This window comes from Lepidochelys kempii, chromosome 2 (genome assembly GCF_965140285.1).
Source record: "Lepidochelys kempii isolate rLepKem1 chromosome 2, rLepKem1.hap1, whole genome shotgun sequence".
Classification (NCBI taxonomy): Eukaryota; Metazoa; Chordata; order Testudines; family Cheloniidae; genus Lepidochelys; species Lepidochelys kempii.
In genome coordinates, this window is record NC_136381.1 from 214,445,043 (window position 1) to 214,465,752 (window position 20,710).

The 20,710-nt window shown below is 43.9% G+C and overlaps 2 protein-coding genes across 2 annotated transcripts in view; both read right to left on the reverse strand.

Annotated features, from left to right (window-relative positions):
* The window catches only part of TSPAN13 (tetraspanin 13), a 28,772-nt gene that overhangs the window by 6,120 nt on the left and 1,942 nt on the right, over positions 1-20,710 (reverse strand). The window contains exon 2 of the mRNA XM_073333799.2: positions 5,123-5,290. Coding sequence (XP_073189900.1) covers positions 5,123-5,290 — 168 coding nt within the window. The remainder of the gene's footprint in view (positions 1-5,122; positions 5,291-20,710) is intronic.
* LOC140907568 (uncharacterized) lies at positions 17,430-20,418 on the reverse strand. The gene is made up of 2 exons (XM_073333798.2): positions 18,628-20,418; positions 17,430-18,038 (listed from the first exon to the last, which is right to left on the reverse strand). The coding sequence occupies exons 1-2, from the start codon at positions 19,184-19,186 to the stop codon at positions 17,551-17,553; spliced, it is 1,047 nt and encodes a 348-aa protein (XP_073189899.2). The 5' UTR covers positions 19,187-20,418; the 3' UTR covers positions 17,430-17,550.

A 20,710-nucleotide genomic window follows, 5' to 3' on the forward strand; every position in this document is an offset into this window, starting at 1 on the left:
ATAAGTAAGAGCTCAACCAGACAATGCTTTATGATACAAGTTTAAAAAAAAAAATCTAGTTGCAATGCTTTGTATTTGTTTTCTATAAGTCACATGATTTTAAAGATCTAATGAAAATTCTTTATTTTCCACATATTAAAATTTTAAAAGGACTGGATCTGGGACTTTGATTCAAATACCCAATTAAAATTTTATTTTGATATTTCCTGCAACTACACAAGCTACATAAGGTTCATTCTTGCTCTACTTTAAGGCATTACCAGAACAGCCTCTTTGTGATGGAATAGCCACCTCATACTTGACAGACACTTGTCTTCCTCAATGACTCTTTAGACCACAATATTTCCCAATGCAGAGCAGATTTTACAATTAAAGGAGACTAAGTTCCAAACAAGTCTGTTTCTAAGTCAGATATTCCTTTTAACTGCAGGAGAGCCCATAGGACTTAGTTTAAACGCTTAATATTTACTAGAGCAAAGCTGTAACCACGGAAATAGAATAAATGGTGATCCTCAGGAAATATCTTTCTTGTATCAAGCATCTCCTGTATGTGTGTGTTCAAGTGTTTTTGGTGGTTTGATTACATCCAGGCCTGTACACAGCTGGGGAAAAAAGAAAAAAAAAAAGAGCTAAACTCAATTGTAAAAGTGACTTTGCAGCAAAACATGGCCATGTAGTAGTGTCACCTGGGCTTCCATACCTTTTATTCATGTGCTGCACCAGAACACGTACGTTTTCCAAGGGTTTCCTACAGGCATCTGCAGCACAGAAGCAATAGAACTTTACTGTAGCTGCAGCAGTGCCCATAAGCCCAAAAGCCTGGAATATTTGTGTCCTCTAGAATAGATGCAGTCTGCCATATATCCATTAAGAATTGGCTAAGATACAGAAGCAACCTCCCCCCCCCCCTTTGTCCTTCTCTCCTCATCCAGCTACAGATAGGTATGGGACTAAGCTAGACTGAATACATTTTAACTTTGCAAGGAATGCTCAGGTCCCAGCTGCCCAGAAGATCATGTGAACCCATGTCATAAATATAAAGGGAAGGGTAAACCCCTTTGAAATCCCTCCTGGCCAGGGGAAAGCTCCTCTCACCTGTAAAGGGTTAAGAAGCTAAAGGTAACCTCGCTGGCACCTGACCAAAATGACCAATGAGGAGACAAGATACTTTCAAAAGCTGGGAGGAGGGAGAGAAACAAAGGGTCTGTGTCTGTCTATATGCTGGTTTTTGCCGGGGATAGACCAGGAATGGAGTCTTAGAACTTTTAGTAAGTAATCTAGCTAGGTATGTGTTAGATTATGATTTCTTTAAATGGCTGAGAAAAGAATTGTGCTGAATAGAATAACTTTCTGTCTGTGTATCTTTTTTGTAACTTAAGGATTTGCCTAGAGGGGTTCTCTATGTTTTTGAATCTAATTACCCTGTAAGATATCTACCATCCTGATTTTACAGGGGGGATTTCTTTATTTCTATTTACTTCTATTTTTTATTAAAAATCTTCTTGTAAAAAACTGAATGCTTTTTCATTGTTCTCAGATCCAAGGGTTTGGGTCTGTAGTCACCTAGGCAAATTGGTGAGGCTTTTTACCAAACCTTGTCCAGGAAGTGGGGTGCAAGGTTTTGGGAAGTATTTTGGGGGGAAGGACGCGTCCAAACAGCTCTTCCCCAGTAACCAGTATTAGTTTGGTGGTGGTAGCGGCCAGTCCAAGGACAACGGGTGTAATATTTTGTACCTTGGGGAAGTTTTGACCTAAGCTGGTAAAGATAAGCTTAGGAGAGTTTTCATGCAGGTCCCCACATCTGTACCCTAGAGTTCCGAGTGGGGGAGGAACCTTGACAACCCATAATTATGTCTGTTTTTAAAACCCACCTGTGCGGGCTAGCCACCACACAGCAATCTCTCTTGCTTGCCACACTTATACATAACGTGGAACTCATAACTGTAATATAAAGCACTAACTAATCAGGCAACTGCTCTATTTATAGGATATACAGCCTCCCGAGGGATCTTCTTGCATCCTGCATGTGCCATGCCTTTTCCTTTAAAAAAGGAAGGATTGGGGAAGAATGAGTGCAGGACAAAAAAAAAAAAATCTTACCATCTCTGAAAAATTGTGTTTATTTTGATAAGGTAAAAGCTAACTGTGGAGACTAGTCTGTATGGAGTCACCACCGCAATGGAAAAGCAGTAGATAAATGCTTTTCTTAGTGGTTTGAACAGATGTGCAAAAGCAGATCTGTAAAAGGCTGAAGATCCACTGCATAATCTACGGTCCTTTATGTACTAAGGAGCGACTCCTAGAGGTTGTCTAAGGAAAAATATTCAAAATTGATAAAAAAAGATATGTTTGGAGAGAAAATAGCGAGCTCTAACTCTGCTGCAATACACTGGACAGAATGGAAAAATATTTAGCCAGAACAGGGAATGTTCATTTGCCTTTTAATGCCTATTTAATCTATTTATTTGTATTAAAGCAACAGCCAGGAACCTGACTAGAGGATCAGGACCCCGTCATGCTAGGTGCTTTACAGACAAAACAAAGAAAAGAATCCCTGCCCCAGAGAACATTTATCTGCTGACCTTGTTAACAAGACTGCAAATTTAGATCAGCAATAAATTTTGTGATGCAGAGGACCGTCTGCAATCATTTTGATCAGACAGCTGACCTAAAAGTGGGAAGTTCCATACTCCCATTGCTAATCCCAGATTCAAAGTTAGCAAGGGTTTAAATGACAGATTTTCTGTGTACAAAGCAGTTAATTTTCCAGGCAGTCTTAGTGGGTAGGCAGCACCCTTTGTTCAAACATTCTTTTTCCTTAAGTGACTCAGAGTCTCACCTTATTACAGAACCTGAACCTGCATAAAACTTACACAGGAGACAATACAGGGTCTTTCTTCTCTTGTTTTCTTAAATCTGTTTTTTAAAATGAATCATACTGAAAGGGGAAAAAAAACCCTTATTTTTAAATATTGAAGAGGCAAGTTTTGAAAATTTGTATTTAGTTTCCTGTCGTTCATTGACAGATTTGTATACTTCTGGAAATTGAACTATTGTTTTAGCAAAATTAAAAAAGTCACTTTATTTTTCATTAGTGGACTGCACCCAGAAATCAAAGTTGGAGCTGATGAAGCTTTATCCCCCATCCAAACCCCAGAACGAAAGCGAAATACGATTATCATGATTTAATCATGGAGGGCATCACCATAAACTATTTACATAGTGCCAACAGAGCACGTTGTCAATACAGCATTAGACAAAGTCCATGCTGGGACCCCCAAGAGCCTCTCGGTGCCATCTGGCAAAGGGTTCACTGATCCGTAACAGCAACTGCTATCAGGCCTGACAAACTCACTACACTCAACACACTGCTTTCATAGTACACATCCAAAGAGGATCAAGTGCAGTATCTAATAAAAGTGTATGTCCTACTGATCATCTTTGTGAGATGTATGGGTGGGTGATATTTAAGATGTATGTATGTACTGAAATTCTATTTTAGAATCTGTGTCCCACGCAGGTCTGACAAACAGGTTTTGCCAGACAAAGATGTAGCTTCACCTGTCTGCCTTGGTTCACATATAAAGTAAGCATTGTAAGCCAACACAATGGAAGTCGGTCAACACACATCAACACAAAGATGTGAAAGCAACATGGAACCAGCACCCTAGGGCAGTGGTCTCCAAACTGAGCTGCGCGAGATCACCCCAGGGGGTGCGCAGCAGCAGCAGTGCTGACGGGCCACACTCAGCTGTTTTTTCCTTCGGCGGCAGCTCTGCACGTCCATGGCTGGTGTTCCCCTCCAGCGGCGGGTCTTCTTCTGTCGGCAGCACGTCTGCAGCAGGTCACCCTGGGGGTGCGTGAGCCTAGAAGTTTGGAGACCACTGCACTAGAGAATAAATCACAGGGGTCATCCTGACTCTAGGGACAAAAACAGTGGATTTGGGGGTGTAACAAAGCAGCAAGAGGACATGTTTTTTATCCTTCACTGAAGTACCAAAGAGAACAGGTGGATCCTAGTCATACTGATTGGCAAGGCTGAGAGATTGCTTTAGGTGAGTAACTGCTTTAGACAAAGATTCTAGCTTTTTAAAGTTAAGGTTTGACTCTAAGGATCATGTTATACTTTTTGTTTTATATGTAACCATTTCCGTTTCCACCTGTCAGCCTTACTCACTGTCTTGGGTCGTGGCTTTTGATAATAAAACTTAAGATTGTTTTTACTATAAATATATCTCAGCAATGTGAGGTTATCAAGGATCTGCTCCTGCACTGAACTGTGTGTTCCTTGGGGGACAGCAAATCTGGTCATTTCTGTGGGTGTCAAGTTAGAGGGGCTGGATGCTGCAGGGGGGTGTTTTCAGTGGTGCTTGGATACACCTATTGTTAACCTGCAAAACAGAGTCCTTCAGAGATTGTTTGTGTGGCTAATGGTGTTAGGGAGCCGACACCCAGTTAAGCACCGGCAAGTCTTCCTGTCACTGAGGCAGGAGGGTAACAAGGAGACTGTCAGTCCTGGGCACCCCAAGAAAGTGTCTTATATGCTCAATTCTAATTCAGGCTGACAAAGGACTAGATGTGAATGAAAACAAATGGAGGCTGAATGAAATAGGTGTAACCCACTTCATAGAGATCCAAAGATCCCATTGGTGCCTGAGAAATATCTTAATTTCCCTATAATAAATTCAGGGGAACCAGTTACACCAGGGCTGTCATCTGACTCCACTACAACACATTTGAGTTTACTTTAACCTAGAGTTAGAACTGTGTTATAATTAGGTCAGGGGACAAACAGGCAGTAAAAGTCTCCTGTGACTGTTATAGATGTAATGTAGATGAGTCCTTGACAGAAATAACATTCTCATCATACAAATAAAAAGGAAGCAAGAGGTTTTTAAAACAAAAACACCACACACCTACAGTGGATGAAGGGATGCATTACGGAGAACTAATTTTGGGCACAAACTGGGAAGGAGTGTTGGGGCACCTTTTTGTTCTGTGTTTATATAGCACCGAGCACAATAGGGTTCTGGTCCACAACTAGGGATTACTCTAACACACACACACACACACACACACACACACTACAACTTGTGTTTGTAAATTTCCAATCAAAGGATACAAAGAAGAGTAACACCTGATGGTGTTTGACTGCACCGATCAATCCAACCAAAGCAATAAGGAACAGAAAGATCCCCACTGCAATTGCCACGCCAACTACTCGGAAACTAGAAATGAGGCCAAAGCCTATACCCCATGCTGCAATTCCAATCAGCAGCAGGCTGACCAGCTAGAAGGGAGGGAGGGGGAGAGAGAGAGAGAGAACAAACAAACGACAATTAGTATCTAAACAAAAAATAGTAGAGCTTGCTAGTACTCCTAGCACTAATGTTTCTTGAAATTAAAAGAGGATACTTCCTCTCCCTACCACTGAAAAAACTAAAGTCCAAAATATGAAGTTAACAATTTAAAAATTAGCTCCTGTAGAGTTCTCTTGTTCATAATGTGCAAGTGTACATTTACCTTTCAATATTGTGAATGTGAAGTCTGTTCCAACACATTCCATCCTCAGTTTAAGACCAATGTCTCATACCAGAGACACCAATATAACAATGGGGATTATAATAGAGTTGAGCATGCATCTGAAACAAGGATTAACAGCTTTATACCACAGATTGAGAAATAAATTAGAGTTCCAAATACCTTGTGAGAAATACAAGGTCTATTTAAAAAAAACAGGATATACTTGGCTCGGTTGCTACGTGAACAAGTTGGAAAAAAATACCCTACTTTCTAGACATATAGTCCAATCAGCACTACATCAGCGTTAATCTTCAACATTTTCTGAATTGTTGATGTTGGGACAATACACATTTACAGAGCTCAAATGCAAAGATGCTGTTTGCAGTATTTGACATGCTACTCTGACAGCAAAACAAACAGTCAGGAGTCTTGTCCTCACTGAACGTGCCTTTGGGAAGACAGCTTTCCTATGAAGCAAAGACGACTCTAATCATCACAGCAAATTCAAAACGCTCTCAGTAAGCGGTTTCCTTCCTTTCAAAGGACGGTATTCTGAAAATGCAGACTGTAGTTCAACTAGTTTACTGGAAATATTGTTTTATGAGCAGGAAGGCCCAGCCTTTCCTGTGTTCAATCTAACACAAAGAAAAGTGTTGGAGCCATGAAAAACTCCAGGATCTCTAGATCTGGGAGGGGATATGAAGGAGGGAAGTAGACCACAAATAATCAGAGCCCGGAACAAACTATGAAAGGAGCTGGGGGGAAAAAAAAAAAGGGTCTCACGTTTTAAAAAAAGAGATTGAAAACTGGAAGTGTTCTCAGTTTCTAAAACCTGGTCTTGCCGGTAATTCACAGTTTTGTAATTAAGTGCAGCTGTAAGTATTTTGCCTAGTACAACTATTTGATTTTACTAATCACATAAATGCAATCTGAATGCTACATGTGGCTTTCAATTTTCATTTAAACAAATTTACAGCAAGACATCTTCATGCTCCCTCCCTAAACCCAAACAAAAGATTTCTAACTCATCTTCAGTTCCAACATAGTTACCCAGGGCCATTTTTAAAAGGTATGTATTCAGAAGTCCCACTATGGAAGTTCAAAAAAAAAAAAAATCACATAGGCCCCGAAATACCATTTTTGACATATATAAATCCATTATGCCACTAAGGGCTTGTCTACAGGGGGCATAAGGGAAAATTAATCCAAACTAATTAAGGTATGAATTTGAAATGGATTAGTTAAACTGCCTTAAACTCCTGTATTAACACCCTCATTGAGAATTAAAATGGCCTTCATTTAGTTTAGTTTAATTCACTTCCAAAATGAATTAAGAAAAGCCAAATTAAGGCCACTTTAACTCTGAAAAACAGCATCCACATGGGGATTTAATGCTGTTTAACTAATCTGGTGTCTTGGATTTTTACTTTTACTGAACTAGGCTTAGGATAAAACTAGGTAAGCAAGACTCTGAATGACACTGGCAAACTGCCCAGTATCTCTCAAGGCCTTTTTCTGTGGAGGTAGGGAATTTGTTTTGTATTGATTTTCATAAAGAAAGACAATAAAAAGTTCAAAAAGGTAAAGATACACCTTGCATAAGTCTCTGAATATCACATGCTTCATGGGATCTCCCAAACTATTATGCAATTTTCTAATAGGTCTAAGCTGCAAGACCAGACAATGTTACATAGACGTGTTGGGGGTGGGGGATATCAGTAATAAACTAGGAAAAGACATACATGAGTAGGGAAAGGAGGGAGGAACAGGATGGGGGGAGGGAGGAAGGGAGGGAAAAAGAGGGGGTATTAGGTGGAATAGAGGTCTGGCATTCTGTAAGCCATCAACATTTTTTTAATCCAAGTTTATCTAGAAACAGGGTCCAAATTTCTTTGAAATCATAATTTAAAGCAACCTGTAAGAGAATTTGCCAATTTAGTAATATTACTTGTACAAAGGATGAAAACCCAGCTGTACTGAAGTCAATGGAAGTTTTGCCACTGACTTCAGTGGAGCCAGGATTTATTACAAGATATGCTACCTCACTAGTAATATGCAGCAGGTAATTCTCAAGCTATACATCAAATAATGAGAGAAGAAAATGAAATATAATGTACTCAACATTGGAACAAATTCAATCAGGAAGGATCATTTACTATACAGCATATCTGGTTGGGTCATAAGAGGAAGCCACTGTTCTCCTCAATTTAAAACGTTCAACTGTGAGTATATTCTTCAAGTACCATCAAATGTATCTTTACTTTTGATGGCAGTGTATTAAGATACACACTATCACAAATACCCAAACAATTAAAAAATATAGTATAGAGTAAGTGGGTCTATTTTTAGTTTATTTCCATTTGGAGTAACTGCAAGGAACCACAGACTGTGACTGTAGTAATAAGTACAAGTGGAATGTGGTAAAGTCCAGTTTACTCAAGTGGGCAGCATTCATACGTAAGCAGAAACTTTCCAGAATGAAGGATAGCTTGTGGCACTCCTCTTAGAACAGGCTAGTGCAATCAGGCTCTCATTCTCCCCTACTCAAATCCTTGGTGTCTCTGAAGAGAGCAAACAAAGATGCCTTCGGAAAGTCTGGTGGTGATGATTAAGGCTACAGTTTGGTCAAGGAAATTGTGGAATCCGTGACTTCAGCCCGCAGCAGCTGGGAGCTGGTAGTCCCACCTCCCATGGTGGCCGGGAGCTGGGGGTCCCCCTACAGCTCCCCAGCCAACACGGGCTGTGGAGGGGAAGGGCAGGGGCAAATCTCTTAGAGCTCCCCAGCTGCCACGGGCAGAGGTCCCTACCAGCTCCCAGCCTCGGGGAAGGGGCCACAGCTCCCAGGCACAGCAGGATGCTCGACCCTCCTACCTCCCTGTTTTGTCATGGACATTTTTAGTAAAAGTCTGGGACAGGTCATGGCTTCCGTGAATTTTTGTTAATTGCCCATGACCTGTCCGTGACTTTTACTAAAAAAGTCCATGACAAAAATTGTAGCCTTAGTGATGATTGCTTGTTCAACTAAAAACTGGACAGAGACTAAATGCATTTCAGAAACATTTATCAGATGACAACTTTCAGTCATTAACAACCTATACTGCTGCAGCTGCATGGTCTCCTGTGTAGCTGCTCTACACTGGCAGGAGAGAGCTCTTCTGCCGCCATAATCAAACCACACTCAATAAGCCTGTCTGTCTGTTGTCTGTCGCCAACATAACGCTGTCTGCACTGGGGTGTGTGTGTGTGTGTTCGTTCCCCCCACCAGCCCAGAACTGAAGCATGTAACTTGCCTTCATGGGGCCCTGGATAATTGCCCTGCTTGTCAGCCCCGAATGCCTGCCCTGCACTTGCGACCCCCCTAAACCTATCCTGCAACCCCCCAGGTTGAGAAACGCTGATCTAGGTGAGTTGAGTACACGCTGGAAGGCATGTTGAGTACTGCCAGGGGTATGCGTACCCCTAGTTGAGAACCACTGCTATAGATATATCAATGTCTATTAGAAAGTGTAAGGAGCCTGGAATGTGTTTTCTGTTCCTCTGCATTTAATCCGAGATCTCAAATTCATAGGCCACTCTTGCATCATATGGAAATTAAGGCTAAATGAATTCAGTTCTTTAGCTAGCTGTGATTAAAACTCCTATCAGCCCCTGCCTACCTCCTTCCTCCTGCACAGCTAAGGGGAAACGGTCCTGCCTGCCTCCTGAACCAGGAACTGGCTGAATTATGTTTGGAAGCAGCAGCAATTGAGAAGCTGAAGCAGTAATCAGATGACAAGAAGGGAGCTGGAGTAGAAGTGAACTTGGAGAAGGAACCACTTGTGCATGGAACAGACGGACACTGCCAGACATTACAGATTGTCGGTCCGTGTGGGCCTTATAGGGGAGCAGCAGCTGAGCAGGGAACCAGTGCAGAGGTGCCCAAATGAAAGTATGGCCTGGAAACCTGCAAGCACCTATCGGCTTGGAACAGAGACTGGACTGGAAAGGGCACCCTGGACACTAGGCCTGGAGAGCCCTAACTCTTGAGTGGACTGCTCCAGGGACCCAAACAAGAATCGCTTTTGCTCACTTTGAACTGTAACTTCTTAAGCCTTTGTACCAAAGATATCTGCTACCTCTTTTTCCTGCCAGTCCTAGCTAAACGCCTTTTCCCTTGGCCCAGTAACCACTCAGACACATGGCTAGCACCCACAAGACCTACACCTGAAGCACCTACAGCAGTGGTCCCTAGACTTTTGAGGGCAGTGCCCCCCCCCCCACCGAGCTGGGAGCAGCTGGGGGGGGGAGGGGAGAGAAGATGTGGCCAGGGTAAGGGGGCTAGGGCCGGAAGTGGGGCCAGTATCCGAGCCGCAGCCAGGGGCAGGATCGGAGTCACAACTGGGATGTGATGGGGGCTGGCAGCCGGGGCTGTGTGCAGCTCCACTCCGGGGCTAGCCCCAGCCCCAGGCGGAACAAGCAGTGTCACAGTCATGCTCCCAGCCGGGTGCAGAGCCGTACCGAGCCGGGGCCATACCGAGCCGGGGCCGGGGCTGAATCAGAGCTCGGGGGGAGGAGGGACTGGGTGGCACTCTTCCCCCATGGGGCTGCCCTGAACCCACTGTGCCCCCCAAAGGCCCCACCCTACCTTCATAGGGGGGCACGACCCACACTTTGGGGTCCTCTGACCTACAGTATGTACCTTCAAGTGACAGCACACCTGGCATGCTACTGGCACTGTAGGGGTTTGGGGTATTGCCCCAACTTTCTGTCCCATTTATATAGTAGCCCACCTGTAATGTTGACTTTAGCTAAGATTTTCTCCAATATCACTCTCCATTAAAGTTTGTGTGTGTACTGAAGCAGCTATAATGAAAGGACTGGTGGACTCATGGCGATTGGTAACAGGCAATTTCACCTGTAGGTCACTGGTTTAACTAAAGGAGTGATCAAAGCCTAGTTACTAAACAACCTTGTGACGTGACAGGAAATATATGTGAAAGGAGAGAGGAATGCTGCAAGTCAGAAAAGCGGGTTGTGCCGTTGGCATGACAGTCCAGCTGAACTATGTACAATACTCGCTAGTTCAGAGCAAGTTGGGTTTGCTGCTTTTAACTGAAAGAATAATCCCCTTTTCAGAGGAATTGTAACAAAAATGCCTCTGATGTTTAAATCATGTTTTGTATACAGGTGTCAGAGGATCATTTATTTTTTGCAACTGTTAGAAAATCTAGGTGCCTGTATTTTCGTCTTTGTTGGTTTTCTGTGCCAATTTGAGACACTTGGTACCATATTTTCAAAACAGCTGAGGACCCAGTCCTCATGTTCTTTTCCACAGCAGGAATTGGAGGGTGTGGCAGCATAAAGGCAGCTTTAAGCCACCTTTGTGCCTCCTATATTCTGAGCCTTGCTAGGAGCCAGCCTAAGGGCTGCTCTAAATTGTGCTGATTTGTAAAAGCTGTCTAGGGACAATTATGCTGGTTTAAAAGAGCCAGACTATAGTGCACTCCACGCCCCTCCCTCCTACTCTTGATTTTTCCCCTGTAGCTGGACTGGCAGCTATACACCAATCACTTCCTTTCACTGAGGAGATTTCTTGGAGACCTGTTTCCTCCCTCTTTATATCATCAGAAAGGAGGTGGATAGTGCAGCAGAAATCTGGCCCAGGTGTATCTTAGACTCCACTCCCAAATATCGAGGCACACAAAATTAGTGAACCCTTTTGATATTTTGACCTTAAGTTTATTAACCAAATGACTGTTTGGTTACAACTAGTCACCTTTTGTGACTCAAATCTTCAAACTCTCATCAAAAGTACAGTGCTGCACAAAATGTAGAAAAATATATAGCAGCCATAGGCAAGCAAACCGTCACAAACCTACGCCCATCTGCTAAACCAAAGCCAAAGGTCAAAGTCTTGTTTTGACCACCTCTTGTTTCATCCAAGTGTTTGGAGATTCCTCAAGAAAGACAACTCTGGCAGCGTTGCCTATATAATCATGGTTTTGGCTTATTAGAAATCCTACATCATTTCCATACCAAAAGAGATAAAACAGGGAGTGCAGGCTGCTGGCAAATCCTAATAACGCCACAATTCTCGTAACAGCTCCTCATGGTACCCCAGACCTGTATGTGGGGTCATAGTGAGTTTAACACTAGCAGTTTACTACACATTTAAATTAAAAAAACAAAACAAAAGCCAATGGAGGTTTACTTTTTACCTGCTTGAGCAGACTTTCTACCACACAGTAAAGTCTGATCTCATGTTCTCGCATCTCTATAGCTAAATACAGACACCGTGCTCTGCTTAAGCTATTTGCATGAGCTATTGCCAGTCAATATGGAACCCGAAATATCAGAAGTTGCCGAGCTCCCCACCAGTATCTGACAATTATATAGGAAGTGGAATTGACATTAAACCTTGTAATAGACTGATGTATGGTAAATCCAAGTACATTTCCAGGTTTGTCACATGACTCTTAGAAATATTCCTAGGCCCTCTGTAGCCAATGTTATGCACTATCAAATGTGCACAAAGAAACTGGTGACAAGAGCATGCAATGGATCAATATGATTTAGTTTAGGTTAACAAGAATATTTACTAAACATTTAGAAACAGCTTCTGTATCATCATTTTGTATAGACATAAAAACTGAGTCCATCTTATAAAGCTACCTTCAAAGTTACCTTGGGTGGAGAAGGTGTTCGATATGGGGGAAAACAGTATATCTACGAATATCAAAGAGATAAGATGAGGTAGGGTTCTTCAGTACAAGCAGTTGCTGTGTAAACCTCCCCTTACTGTCTTGGCACTGCACACCCAAACTTTTTAATTAAAGACATTAAAAACTCTTGAGTGGAGATGCCAACCATAACAAGTAGTGTGGTCACTTAGTAGCTGCTTATCTACATCACAGGTTGAGAAATTCATTTTCATATTAACTCAAATGGAAATTTGCTCTGTTCTCCTACAGACTATGAACTAACCTATTACCCCATACGAACTTGTCCCATCCTGGCACAAAGTTAGAGTAGTCCTCTGGTTGCTCTTATTCCTGACTGCACATGATTCCAAGAAGCCATTGAAACAGTGAGAAATCACTGGGAAATAGGTACACCTGCCCCTGTTTACCCTGGGAAAACCCACTGTGCCAAGGGTAAGGAAGGGGTGGCAAAGAAACTGACATGGTGGCTCTTCTTGGCTACACTAGGATCTCCAATAGAGGGAATCCTTGAAAAGAGGACAGATTCACTAGCTTTGCATTGGAAGATATTTTTCCCATGATGGAGTCCACCCGCACTTGGCTAATGCTTTGCTATTAGCCATGTTCCTTGTTGTCAATAGCCAGGCTGGCAAAGGGTTGTCTTCTCAATATGAGAATTTCTGTCCTCATCCAAGATCTTTTATGAAATTCAGAGCAAATTTTATTTTCAGGTTATATTGGGAGATGGGGAAAGGGAACCTGTTGAAAAACAGAAAAAGGACGTAGCATTAATCCAGTAATTATAACAGCTGTAGTTACTATAATCCATCAGCACAACAGGCAGTGTTATAGAAATATGGAGCATGACATGACAAAGCATGACATAATTTCAAAGTAATACTAAAGTATAAGACAGTTTTACATACCCTCAGTAGATAAACGTGAGCTCAGTTACAAACCACTATCAGATATTTGGTATTTTCCATTGATTAAACAAACAAGGTGCAGTTACATCATGAACTCTGTACTAGCTAAAATTACATACCTTTAACTGGAAAAAAAAATGAAGCCACATCTACAGTAAATATTTATGTAATTTAAGTAAACATTCAATAATTTAAAAAAAAAATCCAAGTTGCAATATTGAAAGTTTTAAAAAAATTTCAAAGTTAGGTCTCTACAGTTCCTGCAGCAACAGAAATTTAACTCTTTAGGCTGTTGCTCAGAGGATACAAGACAAGTGGTTTTTGGTGGGAGGGTTGTCAGCAGGTCTTTAGTTAAATTAATCCTCACAGCAGAGCTACCTATTTAGGTTTTGATAGTTAACTGCAACTTCAATATTCCCCTTCCGATAAACTGATTAAACAAGATATTAACTGCCAGCACCTTTACTTAATCACAGTCATTAAAGAGGAACTATCTACTTAAAGAAAATCCTGTCTCATTTATGTAAGCTAATATTAGTGCAATTACCAACTGAAAGTTTAGCAGCATATTTTTCTTAATATATAATGTTATACACAAACCACATACATTTCTATTTGACAATACTTTGCAGACAGTCATTTTACCCTCTGGAATAGCAACAGGCGAAAAACCGTGTTTTAAAAAAATGTAACTGCAAAACCTCAAAAATCGGCACGGACGTGAAATTACATATTTTTTCTCCTAATTGACTAGATTTCAAATCGATGTTCCTTAAATACTGGGAAAATTGTTTTGTAAGTCTTCAGTCAAGAAAAAGCACTTAAAGTATGTGAGTAATCCCACAGGCTTCAGTGCAACTACTCACATTCAATTGACTGTATGCGGGCAGATTAGATTCCCTGTTCCCACACTGAATCCCAGTGTGGTGAGTGAGGCTCTGCATGGGCAGTCACAAATTGCAGGACCAGGACTTAAGCACATTTGAAGCAGACCTCCAACAATTAAGTGGAGGAGAGAATAAGTTATCAGCAAAACGTACTCGAAAAAGAAGAAAGTAATTAGCTCACTGAAGGCAGAAACATTTTAGACTTTTTGCAAGGTGTCAACAAAACAATACAAAAAAACCCCACCACACCCATTTCATTCACGGATTCGTTCAGACAATTTACAGCAATGAACTTATCATACTCAACAGAAGTAACTTTTCACTATTGTACCTGTAAAGTCAGTGCCAATAGTGACTTGTAATATCCTGCTTGGTTGTTTTGAAAATTAAGATATTATTTTAAAGTAACAGAATATGAATTATAAGCTTTTAGAGGCTACCGTGAGAACCTGCAATTCCCAGGATAAATTAGCTACTACTATGGAATATAAAAAGACACCTCACATACTAAGCTATATTGTCCCAATTCCAGACACAGAAATTGTTCAAGAGATGCCATCAACCAACTCATGTCAGAAAGAAATTTTTTTAGTCATGTTACTCACTCATTGGATTATTTGAAGAGGATCCATTTTTTTAAAATACAGTTTGTTTTTATTCATGCTTTGGTTGCTTTCTGCATTTCTTCCTACTTAGGGTATGTCTACACTACGGAATAAGGTCGAATTCATAGAAGTCGGTTTTTTAGAAATCGGTTTTATATATTTGAGTGTGTGTGTCCCCACAGAAAATGCTCTAAGTGCATTAAGTGCATTAACTCGGTGGAGCGCTTCCACAGTACCGAGGCTAGAGTCGACTTCCGGAGCGTTGCACTGTGGGTAGCTATCCCACAGTTCCCGCAGTCTCCACTGCGGATTCTGGAATTCTGGGTTGAGATCCCAATGCCTGATGTCGGGCTAAAACACTGTCGCGGGTGGTTCTGGGTACATATCGTCAGGCCCCCGTTCCCTCCCTCCCTCCGTGAAAGCAAGGGCAGACAATCGTTTCGCGCCTTTTTTCCTGAGTTACCTGTGCAGACGCCATACCACGGCAAGCATGGAGCCCGCTCAGGTAACCGTCACCCTATGTCTCCTGGGTGCTGGCAGACGCGGTACGGCTTTGCTGCACAGTAGCAGCAACCCATTGCCTTCTGGCAGCAGACGATGCAATACGATTGGTAGTCGTCCTCGTCGTGTCCGAGGTGCTCCTGGCCACATCGGCTGGGAGCGCCTGGGCAGACATGGGCGCAGGGACTAAATTTGGAATGACTTGACCAGGTCATTCTCTTTAGTCCTGCAGTCAGTCCTATTGAACCGTCTTATGGTGAGCGGGCAGGCGATACGGACTGCTAGCCGTCGTACTGTACCATCTTCTGCCAGGCAGGCAAGAGATGAGGATTGCTAGTAGTTGTATTGTACCATCTTATGCCAGGCAGGCAAGAGATGAGGATGGCTAGCAGTCGTACTGTACCATCTTCTGCCGAGCAGCCATGAGATGTGGATGGCATGCAGTCCTTCTGCACCGTCTGCTGCCAGCCAAAGATGTAAAAGATAGATGGAGTGGGTCAAAACAAGAAATAGACCAGATTTGTTTTGTACTCATTTGCCTCCTCCCCTGTCTAGGGGACTCATTCCTCTAGGTCACACTGCAGTCACTCACAGAGAAGGTGCAGCGAGGTAAATCTAGCCATGTATCAATCAGAGGCCAGGCTAACCTCCTTGTTCCAATAAGAACGATAACTTAGGTGCACCATTTCTTATTGGAACCCTCCGTGAAGTCCTGCCTGCAATACTCCTTGATGTAAAGACACCCACTTTGTTGATTTTTAGCTCCCTGAAGCCAACCCTGTAAGCCGTGTCGTCAGTCGCCCCTCCCTCTGTCAGAGCAACGGCAGACAATCGTTCCGCGCCTTTTTTCTGTGCGGACACCATACCAAGACAAGCATGGAGGCCGCTCAGCTCACTTTGGCAATTAGGAGCACATTAAACACCACACGCATTATCCAGCAGTATATGCAGCACCAGAACCTGGCAAAGCGATACCGGGCGAGGAGGCGACGTCAGCGCGGTCACGTGAGTGATCAGGACATGGACACACATTTCTCTGAAAGCATGGGCCCTGCCAATGCATGCATCATGGTGCTAATGGGGCAGGTTCATGCTGTGGAACGCCAATTCTGGGCTCGGGAAACAAGCACAGACTGGTGGGACCGCATAGTGTTGCAGGTCTGGGACAATTCCCAGTGGCTGCGAAACTTTCGCATGCGTAAGGGCACTTTCATGGAACTTTGTGACTTGCTTTCCCCTGCCCTGAGGCGCATGAATACGAAGATGAGAGCAGCCCTCACAGTTGAGAAGCAAGTGGCGATAGCCCTGTGGAAGCTTGCAACGCCAGACAGCTACCGGTCAGTTGGGAATCAATTTGGAGTGGGCAAATCTACTGTGGGGGCTGCTGTGATGCAAGTAGCCCACGCAATCAAAGATCTGCTGATATCAAGGGTAGTGACCCTGGGAAATGTGCAGGTCATAGTGGATGGCTTTGCTGCAATGGGATTCCCTAACTGTGGTGGGGCTATAGACGGAACCCATATCCCTATCTTGGCACCGGAGCACCAAGCCGCCGAGTACATAAACCGCAAGGGGTACTTTTCCATAGTGCTGCGAGCTCTGGTGGATCACAAGGGACGTTTCACCATCATCAACGTGGGATGGCCGGGAAAGGTGCATGATGCTCGCGTCTTCAGGAACTCTGGTCTGTTTCAAAAGCTGCAGGAAGGGACTTTATTCCCAGACCAGAAAATAACTGTTGGGGATGTTGAAATGCCTATATGTATCCTTGGGGACCCAGCCTACCCCTTAATGCCATGGCTCATGAAGCCGTACACAGGCAGCCTGGACAGTAGTCAGGAGCTGTTCAACTACAGGCTGAGCAAGTGCAGAATGGTGGTAGAATGTGCATTTGGACGTTTAAAGGCGCGCTGGCGCAGTTTACTGACTCGCTTAGACCTCAGCGAAACCAATATTCCCACTGTTATTACTGCTTGCTGTGTGCTCCACAATATCTGTGAGAGTAAGGGGGAGACGTTTATGGCGGGGTGGGAGGTTGAGGCAAATCGCCTGGCTGCTGGTTACGCGCAGCCAGACACCAGGGCGGTTAGAAGAGCACAGGAGGGCGCGGTACGCATCAGAGAAGCTTTGAAAGCCAGTTTCATGATTGGCCAGGCTACGGTGTGAAAGTTCTGTTTGTTTCTCCTTGATGAAACCCCCCGCCCCTTGGTTCACTCTACTTCCCTGTAAGCTAACCACCCGCCCCTCCTCCCTTCAATCACCGCTTGCAGAGGCAATAAAGTCATTCTTGCTTCACATTCATGCATTCTTTATTCATTCATCACACAAATAGGGGGATGACTACCAAGGTAGCCCAGGAGGAGTGGTGGAGGAGGGAAGGAAAATGCCGCACAGCACTTTAAGCACAGCACTTTGAAAGTTTACAACTTTAAAATGTATTGAATGACAGCCTTCTTTTTTTTGGGCAATCCTCTGTGGTGGAGTGGCTGGTTGGCCGGAGGCCCCCCCACCGCGTTCTTGGGCGTCTGGGTGTGGAGGCTATGGAACTTGGGGAGGAGGGCGGTTGGTTACAGAGGGGCAGCAGTGGCAGTCTGTGCTCCAGCTGCCTTTGCTGCAGCTCAACCATACACTGGAGCATACTGGTTTGGTCCTGCAGCAGCCTCAGCATTGAGTCCTGCCTCCTCTCATCACGCTGCCGCCACTTACTCTCTTCAGCCCGCCACCTCTCCTCCCGGTCATTTTGTGCTTTCCTGCACTCTGACATTATTTGCCTCCACGCATTCGTCTGTGCTCTGTCAGTGTGGGAGGACAGCATGAGCTCGGAGAACATTTCATCGCGAGTGCGTTTTTTTTTCTTTCTAAGCTTCACTAACCTCTGGGAAGGAGAAGATCCTGTGATCATTGAAACACATGCAGCTGGTGGAGAAAAAAAAAAGGGACAGCGGTATTTAAAAAGACACATTTTATAAAACAGTGGCTACACTCTTTCAGGGTAAACCTTGCTGTTAACATTACATACATAGCACATGTGCTTTTGTTACAAGGTCGCATTTTGCCTCCTCCCACCGCGTGACTACCCCCTCAACCTTCCCCCCTCCCTGTGGCTAACAGCGGGGAACATTTCTGTTTAGCCACAGGCAAACAGCCCAGCAGGAATGGGCTCCTCTGAGTGTCCCCTGAAGAAAAGCACTCTATTTCAACCAGGTGACCATGAATTATATCTCACTCTCCTGAGGATAACACAGAGAGATAAAGAACGGATGTTGTTTGAATGCCAGCAAACATACACTGCAATGCCTTGTTCTACAATGATTCCCGAGTACGTGTTACTGGCCTGGAGTGGTAAAGTGTCCTACCATGAAGGACGCAATAAGGCTGCCCTCCCCAGAAACCTTTTGCAAAGGCTTTAGGACTACATCTAGGAGAACCGCAAATGCCAGGGCAAAGTAATCCTTCCATATGCTTGCTTTTAAACCATGTATAGTATTTTAAAAGGTACACTCACCAGAGGTCCCTTCTCCGCCTGCTGGGTCCAGGAGGCAGCCTTGGGTGGGATCGGGGGGTACTGGCTCCAGGTCTAGGGTGAGAAACAGTTCCTGGCTGTCGGGAAAACCGGTTTCTCCGCTTGCTTGCTGTGAGCTATCTTCTTCGTCCCCAAAACCTGCTTCCGTATTGCGTCCATCTCCATTGAAGGAGTCAAACAATACGGCTGGGGTAGTGGTGGCTGAACCCCCTAAAATGGCATGCAGCTCATCATAGAAGCGGCATGTTTGGGGCTCTGACCCAGAGCGGCTGTTCGCCTCTCTGGTTTTCTGGTAGGCTTGCCTCAGCTCCTTCAGTTTCACGCGGCACTGCTTCGGGTCCCTGTTATGGCCTCTGTCCTTCATGCCCTGGGAGATTTTCACAAAGGTTTTGGCATTTCGAAAACTGGAACGGAGTTCTGATAGCACGGATTCCTCTCCCCAAACAGCGATCAGATCCCGTACCTCCCGTTCGGTCCATGCTGGAGCTCTTTTGCGATTCTGGGACTCCATCATGGTCACCTGTGCTGATGAGCTCTGCATGGTCACCTGCAGCTTGCCACGCTGGCCAAACAGGAAATGAGATTCAAAAGTTCGCGGTTCTTTTCCTGTCTACCTGGCCAGTGCATCTGAGTGGAGAGTGCTGTCCAGAGCGGTCAGAATGGAGCACTCTGGGATAGCTCCTGGAGGCCAATACCATCGAATTGTGTCCACAGTACCCCAAATTCGAGCCGGCAACGTCGATTTAAGCGCTAATCCACTTGTCAGGGGTGGAGTAAGGAAATCGATTTTAAGAGCCCTTTAAGTTGAAATAAAGGGCTTCATTGTGTGGACGGGTGCAGGTTTACATTGATTTAACGCTGCTAAATTCGACCTAAAGTCCTAGTGTAGACCAGGGCTTAGACATTTAAACCAGTTTAAGTCAGCTGTACTGCTGTGATTGGAGTGCTTTGATTTTTAATATTGTCAGGTCAACACCCAAGGAACTGAGCAGACTCAGCATCTTGTAGGATCAGGCACTGGTGAGGCCAGCTTTGAGTAGAATACAGCATTACCAATACTATTGTGACTCAAAAATCTACAGACACAAGTCTTCTGGCTTGGTTTTACTTGACCTTAATGTAAGGCAGTGTTGGGCAACCTGCAGCTGCCGCATGCAGCCCATCAGGCTAATCTGCAAGTGGGCCGGCATACTGCGTGTTTACATTTGCAGAGCCACCTGCAGCTCCCAGTGGCGGCGGTTCTTGAGCGGATTACCCCGATGGGCCACGTTAGGCCCATGGGCCACAGGTTGCCCACCCCTGTTGTAAAGAGAAGTCCCATTTGTTTTTCTAACTACAATTACATTTCCTGCAGGGATCAGATGGGGTATTCGGGGGGTGGGTAGGGGGGGAAAGAGTGGCAATGCTCTTCACAAAATAAAACACAAGTTGTCAAAATGAGGCCTTCTCACATTAGATTGTGCAGGTGTTTAAAACAAGATAACGTAGTTCTCTGTGGATGTGTTTAAAACATGAACATGTAGCTCCCCCTTGGTGGTGCTGATCTGCCCATAGGCTCTGCAAGACTCCTTGGGCTTAGTTACTAAGTAACTGGGGGATGGAGGGGAAGAGAAGAGGGAAAAGAGGAAGAAAGTGGTGTTATCTTCCAAACACCACCACAGCCATGACACCAAAAGGAGAATGTCACTCAGTACATTGTGCAGACCTGTGAGTCTCTCTGTCCTCCCTTACATGAGAAATTAAACAGTTAACAATGTTGGACTTAGAAACACATCTTTGCATCAGTTTACACTCTTACATATTTGAGGTTTTCTTCACATCCATAACAGCTAGAGACTTACTTTTGTTTGTTAAATTAAAGCTGAGATTCAAGAGAACAAGATGCTATCTCCAGAAAGGTGCCAGTATGCAGAACTACAGCGGATTCCAAATGGGATATCCAGGCTGACCTGGCATTCCCTTACATTATTGTCAAATGTAAAAGTAACAAAAATATTAAATGCATGTTATAATGATTAAATTTAGATTTTTAGGAGATCTGTGGAAGGAAACAGTTATAACACCT